This window comes from Corythoichthys intestinalis, chromosome 10 (genome assembly GCF_030265065.1).
Source record: "Corythoichthys intestinalis isolate RoL2023-P3 chromosome 10, ASM3026506v1, whole genome shotgun sequence".
Taxonomy (NCBI): Eukaryota; Metazoa; Chordata; class Actinopteri; order Syngnathiformes; family Syngnathidae; genus Corythoichthys; species Corythoichthys intestinalis.
Window position 1 is genome coordinate 29,505,130 of NC_080404.1, and position 20,384 is coordinate 29,525,513.

General features: G+C 44.0%; 2 protein-coding genes across 3 annotated transcripts; both read left to right on the forward strand.

The window, feature by feature from the left end:
• Positions 1 to 959: 959 nt before the first annotated feature.
• ndnfl (neuron-derived neurotrophic factor, like) lies at positions 960 to 11,112 on the forward strand. 2 transcript variants are annotated; one of them, XM_057848702.1, is made up of 6 exons: positions 982 to 1,030; positions 1,698 to 1,742; positions 1,848 to 2,030; positions 3,650 to 3,879; positions 3,953 to 4,074; positions 9,085 to 11,112. In XM_057848702.1, the coding sequence occupies exons 4-6, from the start codon at positions 3,701 to 3,703 to the stop codon at positions 10,491 to 10,493; spliced, it is 1,710 nt and encodes a 569-aa protein (XP_057704685.1). In that variant the 5' UTR covers positions 982 to 1,030; positions 1,698 to 1,742; positions 1,848 to 2,030; positions 3,650 to 3,700; the 3' UTR covers positions 10,494 to 11,112. The 2 variants fall into 2 exon arrangements, with proteins under 2 accessions (XP_057704686.1, XP_057704685.1); XM_057848703.1 differs by lacking the exons at positions 1,698 to 1,742; positions 1,848 to 2,030 and having other exon boundaries at positions 960 to 1,030.
• A 5,332-nt stretch (positions 11,113 to 16,444) lies between these two features.
• On the forward strand, positions 16,445 to 18,348 carry dnajc9 (DnaJ (Hsp40) homolog, subfamily C, member 9). Its single transcript, XM_057848639.1, has 5 exons — positions 16,445 to 16,746; positions 17,219 to 17,359; positions 17,446 to 17,700; positions 17,764 to 17,850; positions 18,071 to 18,348. Exons 1-5 carry the CDS (start codon positions 16,573 to 16,575, stop codon positions 18,173 to 18,175), a joined length of 762 nt encoding a protein of 253 aa, XP_057704622.1. The 5' UTR covers positions 16,445 to 16,572; the 3' UTR covers positions 18,176 to 18,348.
• Positions 18,349 to 20,384: the final 2,036 nt, after the last annotated feature.

Sequence of the window (20,384 nt, forward strand, 5' to 3'; positions counted from 1 at the left end):
GGGGCTGTTTTTCACCAAAGGGACCAGGACGACTGATCTGTGTAAAGGAAAGAATGAATGGGGCCATGCATCGAGAGATTTTGAGTGAAAATCTCCTTCCATCAGCAAGGGCGTTGAAGATGAGACATGGCTGGGTCTTTCAGCATGACAATGGTCTCAAACACACAGCCAGGGCAACGAAGGAGTGGCTTCTTAAGAAGCATTTCAAGGTCCTGGAGTGGCCTAGCCATTCTCCAGATCTCAACCCCATAGAAAATCTGTGGAGGGAGTTGAAAGTCTGTGTTGCCCAACGACAGCCGCAAAACATCACTGCTGTAGAGGAGATCTGCATGGAGGAATGGGCCAAAATACCAGCAACAGTGTGTGAAAAGCTTGTGAAGAGTTACAGAAAACGTTTGGCCTCCGTTATTGCCAACAAAGGGTACGTAACAAAGTATTGAGATGAACTTTTGGTATTGACCAAATACTTATCTTCCACTATGATTTGCTAATAAATTCTTTAAAAATCAAACAATGTGATTTTCTGTTGTTTTTTTCCACATTCTGTCTCTCATGGTGGAGGTTTACCCATGTTGACTATTACAGGCCTAATATTTTCAAGTGAAAGAACTTGTACAATTAGTCGTTGACTAAATACTTATTTGCACCACTGTATACAGTAGATGACCATTATTCAATCATTTAGATATGGCTTGGTAGCTAACAACACACTTTTGCATGGGTTGTGAAATTTAGAAAACACTTGTGTGGGACTTTAGGGATTCTTGCTATGTCAAATTTCCCTGCTCTATTAAAAAAACATTTGCTTAAATTAAGTATCATATTACTAATTTTATTCCTTTGTTTTCTTGTTGTTTTTCAGCACAGGGTTCCCACATCCCCCAAGGAGTTGTCTCCTAGAGCCTATGTAAAGAAGAAACAACAACCTGCCAGTTGCTCCTCCTCTTCCCACCACTCCTCCTCCTCCTCTTCCATCCCTCACTTGATGCCATCCCAGTGGCGGAGGAGAGTCTGCACAGCAGAGGAAACGGTAAGAAAAGATGCATTACAACTTCTTCTGGCTTTTTGTGCATGCGTGCATGTTGAATTGCTCAATGAAAGTATGTTTGAACATTGCTGGGTGTTAAACATCATGTCACACGGCAATCGTCACCTTCTCCACCGTCCTCTCTGCTTTAATGGAAAGACATCTACAACCATGGAACTTAATCCCTCCCTACATACAAATAACAGAAGGCAGATGGTCCGGGAAGCAAATAGGACGTGTGAATGGATACCACACGGCTCTCCAACCTGTCTTTTTGGCTTCTTTCTGAGCAACAAACCAAGTGACTAAAAAGAAGAGGAATAAACAGCAGTGGGTTAAGGAAAAGGAGGGGGTAAATATATATTTATAATCTAAAAAGCCAGCGGGGCCATCAAAAGTGGTGAGCTGCAGTGTTTTAAGTGGACGGCGTGGGTATTTATAGAGGCCGCTGGTTAAGTTCACTAAGCTCCCTCTCTTCTACTGCCTCTCTCATTTTTGCCTTATGAAAATTCATCTGCCGAGTAGCCAAATGCATATTTCATCAGCGGCTGCACATACACATATACACACAAAAGTCAATCAGCCTGTCCTTAAAACGTCAACTGACTTGACTGTTTTTTTCTGATTCCCATCATCCCCCTCTACTTTCCTTCCCCTCTAATTACTCCAGAATCCAACAACATCCCTCCAGTTCCCTTCCTTTCTCCGTGCAAGGGTAATGAGCCACCGCCGCCTCTTTATGTGCGACTTTGTAGCTTGTAGAGTTTGGAATCCGGGAGCGTCCCGCTAGACACAGATATGTGTGTCTCTGTGTCTGCAGACGCCTCCGTGGTTCTTCCCACCGCGATTGTCATCTGATCTGCGGGGGCACAGCGCTAACATCTTGTTAGAGGAAAAGCTGCTTGTGTCGGTTGCGGAGACGCCGTCACTTTGAACAAATGTGGGCCTCCTCAGGGAGGCGAAAAGTACACGCAGACCTGTAATCATCCAGTCTGTAAACGGAGTAAGTTGAGGCTCTGTGTACCTGCACAGCACAGAAATAGATGTAGAGAATGGAAATGGGTTTTTACAATCGTACACCGAAGGCACACGGCCCACACGAGTTTGAGAAAGTTATTTGTACAAGCAAGGGATTCTAAGATCCAGCTGCTTCACGCAGGAAAAATACACTTTGAGGATTAAGGTATGCACAATTCAACAATCCAGCCATTAATTTTCAATAGGTTCAAGGGTGAGCAAGAGTCTATCATAGGGCACATATCAACTAACAATAATCCACATTTAACTTAGGTTACAACTCCACTGTTGTCGATGCAGTTGGTGAGAGAATTGAAGTAAACTCTGGACCGCAGGCCACTATGGCCTATTACAATGACTATTCATACTCCGATAGACACCTAAGGTCAAGTAACACACGTGGATGTTAAGGGACTATTTGGAAGGAACCTACGAGAGCACGAGGAGTACATACAAGACAAGTTTTCGTCTGCCTCATATCTTCATTTTCAAGCTTCAATACTCCGTCGAGGCCAGTTGTTCTTATCCTTGGTAAAGGTACCGAACCCCACGAGTTTCACAGGTGCATTCACCGAACCCTTTGGAATATTATAATAAAGGCTTTTTTTTTTTTTTTTTTTTACAAATTCAAAACCTAGCAAGCAAACATCTAAGTGAATGCCCGTTCAAATTTCTTCCAGATTTCAAATTTACCACAAATAATTTTGCCTTTCGCTGTAGGTTTTCACGTTGGGAAATGAAATGAAACTCATTTCATTTCACACTGTTCATTTTTTTGATTCCATGTCCACATTTTCATACTATTGTTACATCCTTGAATCACATACTATTTTCATTATGTAAAATGACACTTTTTAAAAAAATTATCTACGCAGTTCACACTGTCTGTAGGTCTGTTATACTTACTCATACCAAGTGCCAGTCAACCTTCCACTGAGCAAACCGATTTCTCCTTCCATCAGATAGAGGGCTAGCAGTTGAAAGTAATTGAATAAAGCCTGTAAATTAAGGGCAAACCAGTCCAAAACCTGGTCTAAAAATGGCACTTTGCCTAGATTTAGTCAGCGTACAAAATATGGCTCGCCTTTCTTAACCTTCAGCGAACCTCTGAGGCTGACTCACCGAACCTCTGGGGTTAAGAACCAGTGGTCTAGGCCAATTGTTTGAGTTTTGACTTTATCGTCATCAGCGAGAAAAAATGGCCACTGATAACCACTTGAACACATTAATAATAGATGAGAAGCCCTAAAAACAATCATTTAAGAGTGACAAAAGTGAGGGCACTTGTGACAATGTGAAAAGTGTCGCAAGTAGTGAGCAGCGTGGTGAAACGCACTTCTGATGATCCAGCATCATTGTGAATTGTGCTGGGACAAGTGGAAATTTAAGTTTCAATTACTCTGTTCTGCAAGCATTTGTGTGTAGTTGTCGCTGTTTTAAGTGGTTCCGTCCCACCCCTGACTGATAAAGGTGTCCCCTAAGAGTTTTTCGTACAATTAATGTAGCTACAAAGGATTTGATGTGACATTAACAACCACACTGCATACATGCAGTGTTACACTAACTGCTGATGTGACGGATAACTTTGTTTTTTTGTGGTTCCAGCACCAAGACGTAATCAAACACAGTGGGTGAGCAGGGAAGAAACACGGGAAAATGGCATTGGCATCGCTGTACCAGTGTGTCGTCGCAGTTCTGGTGCTGTTCTGGATTGCGTCGTTGTCCCTGGCTCATTCATCCTCAGCACCTGAGAACGAGGTGACTCTCCGGCCCACCGCGTGGTTGTCAGAGGGGAAAATCACTACTGTGACACTTCCTAAAGGACGTACTCGCAGGTAGAGCAACAAGGGTGATTACTTTTTCTGTTGTTGGCTACTACCAGTGTCACAGTCCACACTTTGTTCACAGGATGTACTTCACACTGAGGAAGGCAACTGCCCTGTCACTTACCGTCAGCCCATGTGACTCCTCCATTGAGTGGAGCCTGGCTGCCCGCACCCTGAAGGACAAACCTCTCAAGAGTCAGCAGTGTGAGTGGATCACTACACCTCCAACCTTAAAGCAACATCCATCCATACATCCCTTTCTTTTGCTCTTCTTTTTAAGGGGGTTGTGAGTGAGTTGGGGCGTGTCATAGCTGCCTTGGGCAAGACGGGGTAAAAGGGTTGTACACCCTGGACTGTTTGCCTGATCATTGAAGGGCACATGGAGACAAATATCTATTCAGATTCAGACTTATTAGACATGTATTGGATAATTTTCAGGTGGTGGCAGTTTTAGGGGTGGGGCCATAGAGGCACTGGCCCCACCTTGAATTTTTTACATTTTAGCACAAATCACAGCAATCGGCGAATCCTTCGTTTCTGTCGGTAAGAAAGAATGACAACATGTTGCTTCTAGACTCTTGGGCCGTCAAACGTACGGCCCACAAGAGGGTCCAATCCGACCCGGTTGTTCTGCCTGACAGGCATGTTGTAGCTCATTCATAGCGTACATACAAATCACATGCTTTTATTTTGACAATAGCACCGTAAAACCATAGATTGTGATTTGTGTGATCAAGTGCGTGCAATACTGCACTTAGCTCACCTTCATGCCAGCGGTGAAACTCGTTCATTCGCCTCCTATGGGTCAAAATTGATTGGATGTCTAGCAGCATCGATGGCAGCCAAAGAGCTAATAAAGGAATTGACCGTAAAATGCCCCAAAACCAACAGGAAGAGACACCAAATCAAGGCGAAGTAACCTGGAAAACCCCATGCTAAAAACAACCTGCCTGGCATCCACATAGGCATCTCCAAGAGGAGAACAATCTATGTCAGATTTATAAACACAAGAGTTAACAACAAGCATAATAAAGTGCTTGTGTAGCGTCATCCGTTTCCACCGATATTTATTATTTGTTTATTCCGCAGACAGCACAGAGTTCTCCCAGCGTGTGTCTGATGTGTCGTGTCGATGTGTGCATGCACTCAGCTAACCACCCTCCCTGGCCGAGACTCCAGTTGCAGGTTCAATTGGCTGAGATACTGACATGTGATCAGGATTGATAGTTAGCTCTGATTGGTTCAAATGTACATGTTTTCTTGAACATGAAAAGAACAAGTTTGTTGAATTAATGCGATAAAAAAGGGCAATGCGACGGAAAATTGATCAGATCTTTAAGAGAAAGGAAAGAGTTGAAGAGACTTATCTTCTGCGATGGGGAGGTTCAGAACACAATGTTAATCCCTATAATTCCTGACCCCAGAAATAATGAACAGAAAATTCAGATTATTTCAATTTGATAGCTATATGTTGTCCTTAAATGTAATTAAAATTGCGTTAGTAACTCCGTTACCTGAATGTAAGAGTAATTAGTTACTTGGCAAAGTAACTAGATATAATTTTCATGTTTTTTTTTCTCAAAAGAAAAAAAAAAAAAAGGTCACACAATGTGAAGTTTAAAGGGTTTTGGGAACAATTGGCCCTAGCCCAATTCTTTACCCTCCACTTAACTAGACACAAGGGTCTTGCGATAACTAGATAGTAACCTTTGCTATGTGTGGAAGTCATTTAAAGTTGTGAATCAACCGTTAAAATTGCTGCCGTTATTGCATTAGTTCCCTTCTGTCAGCTTTCAACAATCAACATGTGTAACTTTTAAAACGGTTTCATCATTTAAAGATAGATTTAAGTCAAGATTTTGCCGATTTAGGAGCATTTTAAAATAAAATTTTAAAAAAAGTTACTTAGGTTCGCGAGGAAGGATCTCTACATCAGAGCCTTCCTGCGAGGTTTACTGCTTTAAGATGGCGGCTGTTTACTAACGCATGTAGTCCTTAAAACATGTTGCCAATGCAGCCGTGTCTGTCATTTGCATCTAGTTCTATAATATGTCATATCTACCGTATTGTGTGGGCGTAGTTTGTAGGCTATGGCTACACTCAGGTAAACGAGGGAGTTTATTTTATATCCAGCGATGAAGTTGGAAGCAGTTATGTGGCGTCAGAGCTACTTCTGTTCTGGTTTGTTTACATCCGTGGTACACTCAAAATGGCGCATGGAGGCGTGTCCGCTAGTTTGGGCACGTGACTGACAAAGACCGATTGGAGCCACCTAGCATCGCGTTTGCAACGGCGTCCTCCCCACTCCTGCTCTGCTCTCTCGTCTCCGAGAGTCCGTCTCTCTCAGACTTTTTTTATTCAACCAACTTAGTAACGCATAGTAACGCACGCCTTTCCCGCCTCAGTAACGGTAACGGCGTTGCCAAGATGAGAAAAGTAATTAATTAGATTACTCATTACTGAAAAAAATAACGCCGTTAGTAACGCCGTTATATTGTAACTAAAGTGATATTGAACACAATAAGGTTTTAAACAATTTTTTACTGTAATGAAGTACAGAAATGCTTGTCTCAAATGTGATACATCTGGCAGTATAGTTTATGTGCACTTTGGACTTATTTTTGTTCATTTAGCTATGTTAGGCTACTTATTTCCTTATTATATAAAAAGTCAATGTTTGTGTTATGTTCAAAATATATTCCATTTTACTGTGCATAATGTAGGTCATTTGTACTTGTTTTGTTCATGTATGTTACTTCAAAGTACATATGACACCAAAAAGCATGTTTATTTCATATTTCACGCGGTGTTTTATGCTTCCGAATGAAATTGACCGCTTGGATGTGTGTGGAAGCGATCGTTTTATATATTCAATTTTTGAATCCCGCGCCATGAAAATGAGTGACTTCCGGCTCCAGTCTCTGGTTTAGGACAAATGCGAATGTGACGTCACCCGAGTCAGCATCTCACAATACAGCATTGCTTCAATGCATGCAGATGGACTGCGGATTCAGCTGATTTTGCGGATTAATTCGTTTATTTTTCGCATCACGCCAGCCAACTGCAGAAAAATGTTGTTGCACCAGGGAGAGGCGTGTGAGCCTTTTTGGGGTTTCAAAATGTTCCCATTCACTGGCGGGTATTGGCCAAAACAAGCCCTACTACTGTGGGACCATTGGACTTACGAGTAAGTAAGTAAACATCATGTTTTGTATTATGTCAAACACTGGGATCATTTTAATACAGAGGTGGCTTGCATTTTGTGGCTGACATGCTTCTTGTCCACTCGGCCGACAACCGGCGGCTTGTCGCACATCCCCACGCCGGAAGAGCACTATACTCAGCTTATTGCCCTTTTCATATGCCCGGTGTTCTATCAAATTTTCCACCCGATCAGAAATTGCAACTTTGTGTTAAAAATGGCCGCAAATACAGCGATTACAAAGTAAGCACTACAAACTTTCTTTAAGTAAAGGACTATTTACTTACATTTGATCATGGATGGGCATGTAGAAAAGCTCTCCTCAGACACATTCTGCCATGTTAACTGCACAACAACTGCAGCCGCTCTCTTATAACTCTCTCGCTGTTTACGTCTTCGCCGTGTAGTAAAGCATTATTTTGCCATATTCGTGTTTACCATTTGGCAGCTACGCGCTCCTCCGACGTCGGCCGGTTTGTCCGGCGGTCATTGTCCAGCTGCTTCCCGGCAAACGAGCCCTCTGCCCTCAGCAGGGGAACACCGAGCTCTAACATGCTCGCCACCGGGTGGATTGTCGATTGGCGAAGACAATCAATAACCCCACTGCCGTGTGAAACGATCCGGGCTAGTTATGTGTGATTTTTCGCTTCGATGACATTGAAACATTACTTGGTTTAGGTTAGCATGTCGGCTAGCTGTCACGCCTTTTGATTTGTTTACATTCTCAGAAGCCGGGGCAGGGAAATGACAAAAGCCCGACTAAATTCGGTGGCATAAAATGTTGTTCGGAAGGTGCGACAGTAAAGGTGTAGTCGACAGTTTTGACCATTATGGAGTAATTTTGCCATGTCGTACTGAATAAATGCGTTTTTAATATTTCATATTCCATTTAGCACAAGACTGTTATATGTCATGACCATCCTCCTGTTGGGGACGCTAGAGCCCTATAATGGTAGGCGTGGCTAGCCGGAAGATTAAAAGACTAGTTTCTCGTCATCTGCGCTTTGCCAAATAGTTGTATATAGTCGAATCGTCTCAAAATATGATTCTAATTCACATAATAATGCTATTCAAGACTTTTTATCTCCTGTTGTACGCACTTTAAAATGTAATTTTGAATGAAAATCAGTTTCTCATGTATGCGTTGTTACAGTAAGTGTAATGCAGCAGCGTAATGCATGTGTAAAACCTGTTTTTTTTGTTTTTGTTTTGTTGCATTTTTGAGGTTTTAGGAAGTTTGACTTGGGGGGGGTGAACATTCGTTCTGGGGGGGGTTCTAGTTCCAGTCAAAATGGAGTGGACGTCGAATGTCAATGGAAGCCAGAGAGTTAACTTATTTGACCAAAAATGAACTAGTCCAGGCCATATGAGATCTTGACCCATGTTTCAGAAAAATCCAACAACCGCCACTGTTTTAAGGTCATCAAGGATTTTAAAGCCCTGTTGCTCACAATCTCTGCTGTAAAGATGTGTACTGTACAGTATTAATAAAAGATATGGTGGTTTGGATAATCAAACTGTTTCTGCTGCAAGTTGAAGAACTTATGAAACATCAGCCAAACAAGCTTCTCCACATGGAAAAGTAACACAAATGACATCATAAACTGACTCATGAATCATTCACTCTCAGTCCCCCGTCTCCATTGTGAATTATTCACTTTGTTTCTGTAACATTTGCAGAGAGATTTTCCCTCCTCTTTTTATTTACCAGTAGCATCATTCAACTAAGATTTGCGCACTTAAAAATAAATTGACAGTTTTTGCTGCCAATTACTTGCTGTTGGGATTTACATTCAGGACAAGGACAGGAATGAATTCACTCTTTTTTTCAAATAGCATTACGGTATATGCCAGTAAATGTGTTGATACACTGCAGTGGTGTTTCCAATGCTCTAAGTGATGAAAAAAAAGAGTCTAGAGACTATCAATTTGGATACAAGCTATTTAAAAGAATTTTATACGATGTCCCTCTTTGAATGAATAATATTGAACACCATTTTCTTTCCCCACAGGGACCTCCAAAAAGAGCATGCCTGAAATGTGGTGGCGGGGTCCTGGGACTGAGGAGAAAATACACACTTTTTCCGGCAGTGCACTGGACACCTACAGCGGTCCAGCGTCCCCCCATGCGTCTGTCTACATCCTGAAGCTTCACTCCAAGCAGCAGAATACCAGAGTCACATTATACCTCCACCAAGGCTTGGGTCCCTCGGATGCCTTCCCAGTTATTCCGGCTGACCGCAAAGTACACACTTTGGGAGTGGGGATGACAAGCGTCAGCCTCAGCTGGGCTCCCAGCTCCTCTTTAACTGGTCCTGCTCAGGACAAATACGATTACTGCGTACTGGTCAACTCAGAACGTAACCTGCCCAGTCTTTGTGCAGCCCAAAAGAGTGCCAGGGAGGAGAGTGATAAAAACCGAGAGAAGATGGAAAAGAAAAGGAGGGTGATGGCATGGCCAATCCTGAAGGAATGGTGGTGGGAGCAGTGGGAGGCGGACTTGGAGGAACAGAGTCTGTCTCCTAACGGAGCTCCTCAATGTGTCTGTGAGGGAACAGAGAGCGTCTGCACCGTTTCTGAGCTTCTACCTGACACGCGATACTACTTTGACGTCTTTGTGAGGGACCAGCTGAACGGGACCAGTGCGGCCTACGAAGGGACTGCCGCCCAGACTCATGGGGAGGCCCGTCCATCCGTCATCACGTTGAGGGAGGGGGAACTGCGATGGGTCACCTTCAACAATGTGGGCCCCAGATCTGAGCAATTCTTCAGCTTCCGTCCCCGTGGCTCTCAGCAGAGTGGTCTCCTCACTGTGCAAAGCTGTGGCGGGGGGAGCAAAGTCAAGATCACCGTCTCCAGTAAAGGGCGTGTGCTGACCACCCAGACAGTGGGGAAGGAGTTGGTGCAGATTTGGCTCCAGGGAAGCCCATCTTATCTAATTCACTTGGAGAGGGAAGGTAATGCCTTGGGCAGGAACTCCATTGCTTCCTTACCTGGAGGTCTACAGGCTTCTGTGAAAATGCAGACCTCCTCCGCCTACCACCGGAGGGGGGTTCCATCCCTTCCATCCACCTTACAAGTCAAATCCTTCAACCGCTTACGTGGGTGCAACAGTATCACCCTAGCCTGGATGGGCACAGAGGAGAGAAGCCTCTATTGTGTATACCAACGAAAGCAGGGGAGCAGACGTGATGAGGACACCCTCAACGCATCCTGCTTGGGACCGGAATCCCGTTCGGACACCGAGAGGATTCTCTGCAAGTATTTCCAGGAGCTAAACCCGAAGCGAGCCGTCACTACGGCTGTGATTGGGAGCCTGGAGCCGGGGACCGCTTATGTGTTTGATGTCTATTTAATGAGACGCTGGGGGATCCCTGTCAAGTATGCCAGCAGGGTAGTCAAAACAAGGAAGGAGTGCTGAGATGACGCCCCCTGCAGGAAAGTTGTGGACTCAAAGTATCCACTGTGGAGAAAAAACTGTAAAGATTGACCATGAGAATGAAGTCATTTGACTGTTGTGGGACATAAGACAAGTATTCCTTTTTGGAGAATCAATGGTTTATCTGGCCACTTGTCTTTTTGGAAGAATCCGCGCACCAGCAAACATTCATAATATTCATATTCAATATTTACAATAGTATGCTAACATTGCTTGTCATTGTACATCATGATAATAGCATGGAGGCATTCCAACTGCTCAGTTTTGTGCGTAAAAACAAGAGGCAGGTGAGGTATGTACTGTCAGAATACATATGAAAAATGACTGTGCCAAATATGCAACAGAAACAGATGGGGCAATAATTGGATGACATCTGAAACATGTTGGAGGGGAAAGCAAGCAGTGGGAGGCGAGGGGGGATTTGTAGTGTATATTTCCGGTCCAGTTTATTGTATAGGGGCAGCAGGAGTGCAATCTACAGCAGCTTTGTTCAATCTAAAAAATGTACATGTTTGTGTTGTGCTTGTCGCATGAAGCGGTGGAGGAAAAAATAAATTGTGAATATATCGTCATTGTCGTTGATATTTTTGTGCTGCTAGAAATGTACCAATAATCCTGAGGTATCTCTAGCTTAATGAGTATAAAGTAACTACAAACATTTTGACCGTGCCGCCAATTATTGTCTTATTAGCATTCGCCAATGGCATCGTTAGAAAAATAAAGACAAAATGTCATTTGACCAAGGCAGAGTTGTTTGACAAAACAGGATAATGGCTTGAATCAGGGGCGTTACCAGGGGGGCCAGGGGTGGGCACTGCCCACCCCCGGACACGCTCTGCCCACCCAAAGGTATCCCATTCATATAGTACTGATGTGTTCTAAGTTTTAACCTTTGCGTTGTTACCTCCTCTTTCACCTTTAAAAAAAAAAAGGAAAACAATTGGTTTTGTTCCTAGGGGTGCTACACACATTTACGCATATTTTGAATTTTTTTTTAAATTTACATTTCATCAAAGTTTTCACCAGTGTTCACCTTGCTTTTGAGTTTGGTGAGTTTTGAAGCATTCTGAGGGGGTCAAAAGAGGGCTCAAAGCGTCGGCGGGACAAAGAATAACTGCTAGGGGGCGCTACATAGTGTATTTGGAATTTATCTTTACACAGTATCAAAGATTGCACCTGTCTTGACCTTCCTGCTGATTTTGGTGCATTTTGAAGCGTTCTAGGGTGGTCAAATTTAGCTCAAAGGGGCTGCGGCGCAAGAATAACTATGATAATAATAATAAAACTGAGGAACTACAATTCTCGCAGTCGGACATCCGGGTATTAATGACGTCACCAGCCACAACAAAGCGTCGCCATATTGAAATGGGGGCAAAACACGAGTCACAAGCAGTTGCCCTGTCGTGCATTGTAGTACAAACGCGTTGAACTTTTGTCTTATTTGCGGTCTTTTTTTCCGTCGGAATGACTAAAAGTTGCAGTGTTGCGGGATGTAAGACAAGGAAGAGCTCAGAGCCGCATTTGAAGTTCTTAATTCTTCCTCGTGAGAAGAAAAGGACAAGCAAATGGCTGAAAGCAATCAATCCAGGAACAGTAAAAGAAGACGGTTACGTGGACCATTCTTGCCGGTGGGATCCTAAATCCAGGCACATTTACGTTTGTAGCCGACATTTTATTACTGGTGAGTAAACTTTAATCGATTTTTTTCTTTTTGCCCCAATTAGCTGTTAGGATTCAATAGACTAGGCAGTGGTTATTATTACCGTAACCGACAACTCGCAAAGTGTTATTTTTCCTTTGCCGTGAACTGCTCTGATTGGTCAATCGGTATATTATTGGCCTGGTGGGAATGGGTTATTTTGCTGTGACGTGTTAGATAACGCTTGGGGGGGCGAATTAACGGTTACGGCAAAAATAATCACTCTATATATACTACCAGTTCTATTAGTTCCACACAGTACATATTCCATGTAATTGATAAAGGTCAACTTACTGGTTGACTTTATGAGGTAGTTGTAGATGTTTCTAAACTCCACTGCCGGCAATTCCTTTGGACTGTTTATCCAGTTATCAGCTGCGACTTTGTATGGGCAGATTTGCAGGCCAAAATTTTACGTTGTATCGCCTCCTCGCCTCTGTCGGCAGTGACTCGTGATAATAATAAGTCATGTTTAAGACGTTTTTATGAAAAAAAGACGCAAAACACAGCTGAAATGTATGAATTTCAGACGTTTGTTTACCTGTGCGTGCCCCCATCTCAAAATGGCGACACGTTGCTATGCGAGATGACGTCATCGTGACATCACGCCGACAGCGAGAATAGGTTACCTAAAAAAAACATTGTCACCTGCATGTCCATACTGTTCAGTTATAGGTGTGTTCTATGTCATTTTTTTTTTTTTTTTTTTTTTTTAAACCTGTCCTGTTCAGCTGTTTGACACAGAGAATGGAAGTCTAAGTGCCCGGATTCTGAACAGTTTTAATGTTTCACATTGAGAGTCTGACATACTCCCATTGTGATCATTCAAAATACCTTTTTATTATGACAAAGCAGCGAACAGGAAGGGATTATGGGGGGACAGAAGAAAAGAAATACAAGAGAAGAAAGAAGAGAAACACATACACAAACAACAACAAGAAATACATTGAACATCTAAACTAGTTACTAATATGCTGGTGCTATCGTCAGCGAGATGTATTTCCGGTTTACACCATGTGGGGGCCTATTGGCCAGTGAAAGAGGAGAATGGGGGTGGGGGTGTCTATAAGACTATAAACTAAGTGATTGAAAGGGGTAGAGTGTACACAAATCAGTTCTATGATCTAGAACCCAGTAATCGTGTGAATCTCTTATGAGTGAAAGCCCGTTGGCGACCAACCCTACGCCGCCGCATCGCCAATCCCGGCACCGGAACCCCCAACCCGAGCATGCCCTACCACCTCCAGCAGCACGCAAGCCCCACCGGGCGCGCGACAGCCACGCAGACGGGCGGAGAGACCACGCGGGCACCAACCCAGGGCCACGGCCCACACCCAGCCAGCCCGGGGAGGGAGGGCGGGCGGGGGGGGCGGGGGGATCCACGCGCAGCCCATCCCTCCTCCAACCGCCCAGCAAAGGAGCCACCGTCACCCCCCCCCGGGACCCAGGGTGGTCCCCCGGGCCACCCGCGCGCCCATCAACCGGCCTTCAGGGATGGCAGGAGGGGACGCATCACCAACCCCACGCCTACACCCACCCCCGCCCGCCCACCCGGACCACGAGCCACAGCCCCCCAACCGGCACGGCACGCCACGGGACCCCCAGCGGCCCACCAAGCCCCAGGCAAGGCAGGGTCCCCCGCCGGTGCAGGCGACACCCCGCTGATACACCGGCGCCCAGCCAGCGACCCGCGACGGAGCGCAGGGCGGACGCCCAGCCAGAGAAGAGAGGGGAAGGCGGAGGCAGGAGAACGCCCAGGGACTGCCATGGGGCGACGCAAGATCGGAGACCCGACCCCCCAACCCACTCCCGCGGCCGGCAGCCGAGGCAGAGGGGAGGCCACACCCCGGGAGCCACGCCATATAGAAAAAGTGTGGGACCCACCTACCACCCTATTACTGTGGCTGCCAGGTTCCCGACTGGCAGCCATCACCCAGCACCGTGATGGGGGTGTGAGGGGAGGGTAGTGCAATGTATGCATTAAAATAGGAGAGCTTGGCTTGGGGCAGTGGGACCGCAGCATGGAGTTTCTGTCCAGCCGCCCGTCCCACCGCCCTTTGCCAGAGCTCTCCTGTGGAGTATGATGTGTGTGGTGCATTTAAAAAAGGTGCAGGGATGGCGGGGCCTGTGGTGAGGAGGCAGCCGTGAGGCCCCCCCCCCCCCCCCAGCAGGTCCCAACCATCCCACAACCTTGGTGTGTGGTGCATTAAAAACAGGGGGGAGTCGGGCTGGGACTGTAAAGCCCCGTCCCAACTCTCCCCGGAGAAATGTATGAGCATGTAAGTGCCAGGGTGAAAAATATTTACAGTGCCGAAGTGAGAAGTGCGTGAGTTAAGAGGCAGGCTCCCGCGGGCGTGGCCCCGTCCACCAGAACCACCGGCCCCAGGGCGGAAGAAGCGTCAGGGCCCCGATCAATCCCCGCCCCAGAACACCCACGGCGCCTCCGCGACCGCCCACCCCCCTCCCACCCACCGAGCACCCACCCCGCACCCCGAGCAGGCGCCACACCAAGCGCCGGCGACCAGGGGGCGTCCACCCCACCGGCAAGGGACAACAAGCCTCACCCTAGGCCCCGCGGGCCCCAAGAGGCCCCGCTAACGACCCCGCCGGCCGGGGGGCAGCCGCGGCCCAGGGAGGCGGACAGGGCTGGAAACAGACCAAGGGGAGAGAAGCGCACCCCCCACAACCCACCCCCGGGCCAAGAGGGGCGCGCGGTATGGCACCAGAGGGCACCTGTGTTCTATGTCAAATAAAATCAAATCAACTTTTATTTGTTTAGACCAAATCACAACAACAGTTATCTCAAGGAAAAAACAAAACATGTTTTAAGGTGCAGTCGCCCTACATTGGATTTCGACCTACTTGAGCATTGTGGCTTTTTTTGCCCCCCCCCTCCCCCCAGGTAAGACTAATGCCCACCCACACCTGGCATCCTGGTAACACCACCGGCTGGAATATACGTTTAGACAGAATGCCAGCCATGATTTACATTTCAACAACTAAATTGTTTCAAAATGGGCCAAAATTTCAAACCCTCAATCTCCAAAGTGTGAGACACGTTAACCGTGTTCTTAGGACAGCTTCTAAGTGGGAACTGAACTCATGCAAAAACTATCAGTGCGACTTCAGTTTTATTTAATTGTTATCTTTCTATCGATTATCTCACCAATAGTAGGCCTACTTATAGTTGTATAAGAATACTACACGCTTAAATAAAATATAGGATTATGGAAATTTTTTTTAAAAATTGTAGCAAACCGTCACAATCGATGCACCCGTCACGATCGGATAATGATACCCGTCAAGCCTGTCCAATTATATTAATTCCAAAGTTGTGCCATCATTGAAAATTGTTTTTAGACATATTTTGTTTTAGACATTTTTTTTTAAGCGGCCGAAATGAGTTTCAATCGCAGGGTGTCTGGGCTCTCCCTTAGAGATCGGGTGAGAAGCTCGGTCATCCGGGAGGGGCTTGATGTCGAGCCTCTACTCCTCCGCGTTGAGAGGAGCCAGTTGAGGTGGCTCGGGCATCTGGTTCGGATGCCTCCTGGACGCCTCCCTGGAGAGGTATTTCGGGCATGTCCCACCGGCGGGAGGCCCCGGGGTCGACCCAGGACACGCTGGAGAGACTATGTCGCTCGGCTGGCCTGGGAACGCTTTGGCATCCCGCCGGAAGAGCTGGCTGAAGTGGCTGGGGAGAGGGAAGTCTGGGCTTCCCTGCTAAAGCTGCTACCCCCGCGACCCGACCCCGGAATAAGCGGAAGATAATGGATGGATGGATGGATGGATGGATGGACATATTTTGTTCGGACTATCCAACGTTGAAGAACCAGAAATGGATAAAAGATGTGTTGTAAATCTTATTTTAATATTGGCAAAATTTCACATTCACTGTGTAAAATATTCTAATCAAAGACCAAATTTTCATGTTTTTTGGAAAATGTCTTTTTTTATATTTGGACGATTTAAGTTCCTCTTTGAATCCCAAAGCTATATGGACCAAAAGACTTTGCAAACAGTACGGCTTGTGTTAAAAATGACCCCGACCATTTTATTTATTATTTTGTTATTGTTGTTGTAAATATGTTGATTTTATGTGAATTGTTCTCCCATTATTTGTAGTTGTTTCTGTTTAAATAAAGTTTTTATTAAAAAAAATGTCAAGCCTGACGCGGTCATATGACGTTCCTATCCCCGTAACCAATAGCACACTACGTATGGATAAAACGTCAGTACGTTCCTGCATATGCGGATATGTGTGACAGTCCAGCGCGCCAAAACTCTCAAGCGACAACAAAAGCAGCTCGACAACGGCAGGCTTGTTAAACAACGCTGTTCAAAGCTAAACGAAACAGCGCCAGAATGGGTTTGCTCGACCGGTGTCAGGAGCTGTTCAGAACGGCGAATCTGTACGAGGTGCTGGGCATCAACAATGAGGCGACTGAAGCAGAGATTCGCCGGGGCTACTACAAAGCGTCGCTAAAGGTCCACCCGGACCGGGCCCCCGACGACCCACTGGCCACTGAGAAGTTTCAGGTAAACACTCGTAAAAAAAACACTTTGCTTTTCCAGTGACTATCTCCTTAAATTCAACATTAGACCACCGGTTAAGCGATTATGCTTGAGGCGTAACCCGGGAAGACCTCGACGTATTTAGTGAACCATATTTGACATATTGAATTTTAAATAGTATTTTAAAACCCTTAGACTATAATGGTCTGTGACAATATGAGAACCAAACCTAACAGTAGAAAGAATACCGTTCTTTCACCTGTTTGTTTTCTAGTTGTTTCTGTTTAGAATTTGCAGTTCAGTACGAGGTTTCACCAAAAAGGCAGTTTTCTAACCCAAAACCCTTTTTTTTGTTTTGTTTTTTTGAGAAAAGTAACTTTTACAATTAAAACATTGACTGTGACTAGAACACTTGTCTGACAGTCCATCAAAACTAATATCGATTGACTGTTGTTTCTTTGTCAACGGATGCTCACCAAAATGTCCTCTACTGCAGGTGTTGAGTAAATTGTATGCAATTCTGATTGACAAAGAACAACGGGCCATCTATGACGAGCAAGGTGTGGTTGACGAAGAGTCTGACATTTTGAGTAAGGACAGCTGCTGGGAGGACTACTGGAGGCAGCTCTTTCCAAAGGTAGCTGTAGACATTAATCATAGTAAACTCAGGATGTCATGCTGTTTTTTTAATAGTACGGTCACAAGCTTGTCTGTCCCCTTAAGATTACAGTGCAGGACATCCTTGAATTCGAGAAGAAATACAAAGGATCCGATGAAGAACGGAAGGACTTACTGCAACTGTACACACAGCATCAAGGAGACATGGATACCATTCTGACCTCACTGCTGTGCGGCTCACAGGATGATGAGCCCAGGCTGGGAGACATCATTAGGACCGCCATCAAGGATGGGGAAGTGGAAGAATTCCCCGCCTTCACGCAGGAGAGCGATAAGAAAAAAAGAGCTCGCAGGAAGAGGGTAAGTGACCCTCACATATGTATATATTTGCATTCAATACCTTAAATGTCATTTCTACTCCAGGCGGACAGAGAGCGAAAAGAAGCAGAAGAGATGCAGAAAGAAATGGGACTCAACGAGGATGACGACAGCCTCACGATGATGATTAAGGTAGGAATTGCGTTCATTGTACACATTTGCTCTGCTTACGTTTTCATTGATCTTCCGGGCTGTATTCCTGACCATGTGTGGCCACCTCACTTCTTTACTTTGATCATAATAATGCATCTAATATTCTAATTTCATACCAACATGAACTTATGTTAGTTTCAATAAGGTAGTAGGAAAACCAAATAAGGCCTGTGGGTTAATCTTTTTTTCTGCTCTGCAGCAAAAACATGCCTCCAGGGAGAAGAACTTCAATAGCTTCCTGTCCGACTTGGAGGCCAAGTACTGCAAAAAAGGTGGAAAATCGTCAAAGAGAGGAAAGAAGTAGACCGTAGCTGGACTCTTAAATTATGGACATTTTTGTTGCCAGTTTAAGATTGTGTTGGAAGGCCATCAATTGAGCCCCATTATTGTCTGAATATGTTATTGTTCCTGAAATAAAGTTTAAGTACATTTTTTTATGTTCATATTGTGGGACAATAAAATTACTAGTAATTACTAGTTTTTTTGTTGTTGTTGTTTTTAATCATTATTATTACTAAAGCGATAATGACCCTATGACATAAGTCTCATATTACCAATGTCATATGTTGGGCAGAAAGTAAATGTACAAACATGCAGCCTTTTATGCACTTACTGATCACAGTATAGCACATCATCTATTCCTAAATTGAACTCGGGATGTTTCAAACCATAACATTATCTTCATAACAGAAATTATATCAGGTCAAAATGTCATTCAAACTTGTGGTTTTAAAACAAAACTAAAATCATCACACAACAAACTAAATAGCATAACCAGAAGGTAATGAAAAAACCTGAACATTGACCTAAAGAATATCACAGAACATGAACGTTACAGTTTGATTAGTTAATTTTGTTTAATTTACCCTATAGTGCCATCAAGTGGTCTTGAAGCTAAAGAGGTCAACAATGTTGAAAATTCTATGGCAATTTGAATGACATGCATGTGTTACTTTTTGAACAAAATGCAACAAGTGTGGTATTGTTAATTTATTTTTTATTTAGAAATAATAGCTTTCTCAAAGTGTTTGGCTTTTACCTTTTTTTAGGGGGGCATTTCACCAATATTTTAATATTGTCTACATGCATGCACTGGTTTTATCTATGGCAAATAAGAATGAAAAGTAAGGGTGGAAATCTGTCATTGTATTTTTTTTTTTTTTTTTTCATCAAATGATTAAAAAAATACATTATAGCGTGGGACATCGCTATCATGATTTGAAATACCCCATTTCGCACACCACTACTATTATACATAATTTGCATCGGTTGTTTTGCCCACTTGTCATAGGTGAGGTTCACTCACACGTACAGTGGGGCAAATAAGTATTTAGTCAACCACTAATTGTGCAAGTTCTCCCACTTGAAAATATTAGGCCTTTCAGGCAGATTCAGTCTTCTCAGCCTGGTGCAGGTCTACAATTTTGACTTTGGTGTCCTTCGACAGTCTTGGCTATAGTGGAGTTTGGAGAGTGACTGACTGAGGTTGTGGGCAGTTGTCTTTTATACCGATAATGAGTTAAAACAGGTGCCATTAATACAGGTAATGAGTGGAGCCTCGTTAGACCTCTTTAGAAGAAGTTAGACCTCTTTGACAGCCAGAAATCTTGCTTGTTTGTGACCACATACTTATTTTCCATAAATAAATAGTTTAAAAATCAAACAATGTGATTTTCTGTTTTTTTTTCTCCACATTCTGTCTCTCATGGTTGAGGTTTACCCATGTTGACAATTACAGGCCTCTCTAATCTTTTCAAGTAGGAGAACTTGCACAATTGGTGGTTGACTACTTATTTGCCCCACTGTATATACAGGGTGTCCCAAAAAAATGTATACACCCTACTGCAGATAATAACTTGACAAGTTCACACTTGAACGATATTTTCATACTTCCAGTAGCATTTGAGAATGAATTTCATATCAAAGCCTTTTTAAATCACGGTTAAAGATTTTTTTCAGACTCTCCTTTTCTCAGGACTAAGGATAGCATGGTTATATTTATTATGGGTTTTAATGTTTTCGGATTTTATGGTTTATTTGCTGTTTCGACTTTTAGCGTGATGCGCGTTTTTTTTTTTCTCTTGCAATTTTATTGTATCTTTTATGTATCTTTTATTTATCATGAACTATATTTTTCGTTGTTGTAAAGCACTTTGAGAACCTTTCGGGTTTTTGTATAGGGCTATATAAATAAATCTGACTTCTTTCTTCAAAAGTTTAGTCTGGCTGATGCCATCATTAATTCAATGGGTTTAATCTACAAAGAAATATATAGACAATTTGGTTACCAATTTCTAAAGAGTGTATACATTTTTTGGGACACCCTTAATATATGTCTTTATACACTTGTCTACATAAGACCAAATAGTCTGTCAGATAACTAAACGGGATTATCTTTTGGTCAGTTGTGTGTCAAGTGTGATGTTTCCTCTGCGAGCTGCTCAACAACAGTCACAGCTGACATAAAATATGGTTAACCTTGGCAATACTGAAAAAAAACCCACACAAATAAA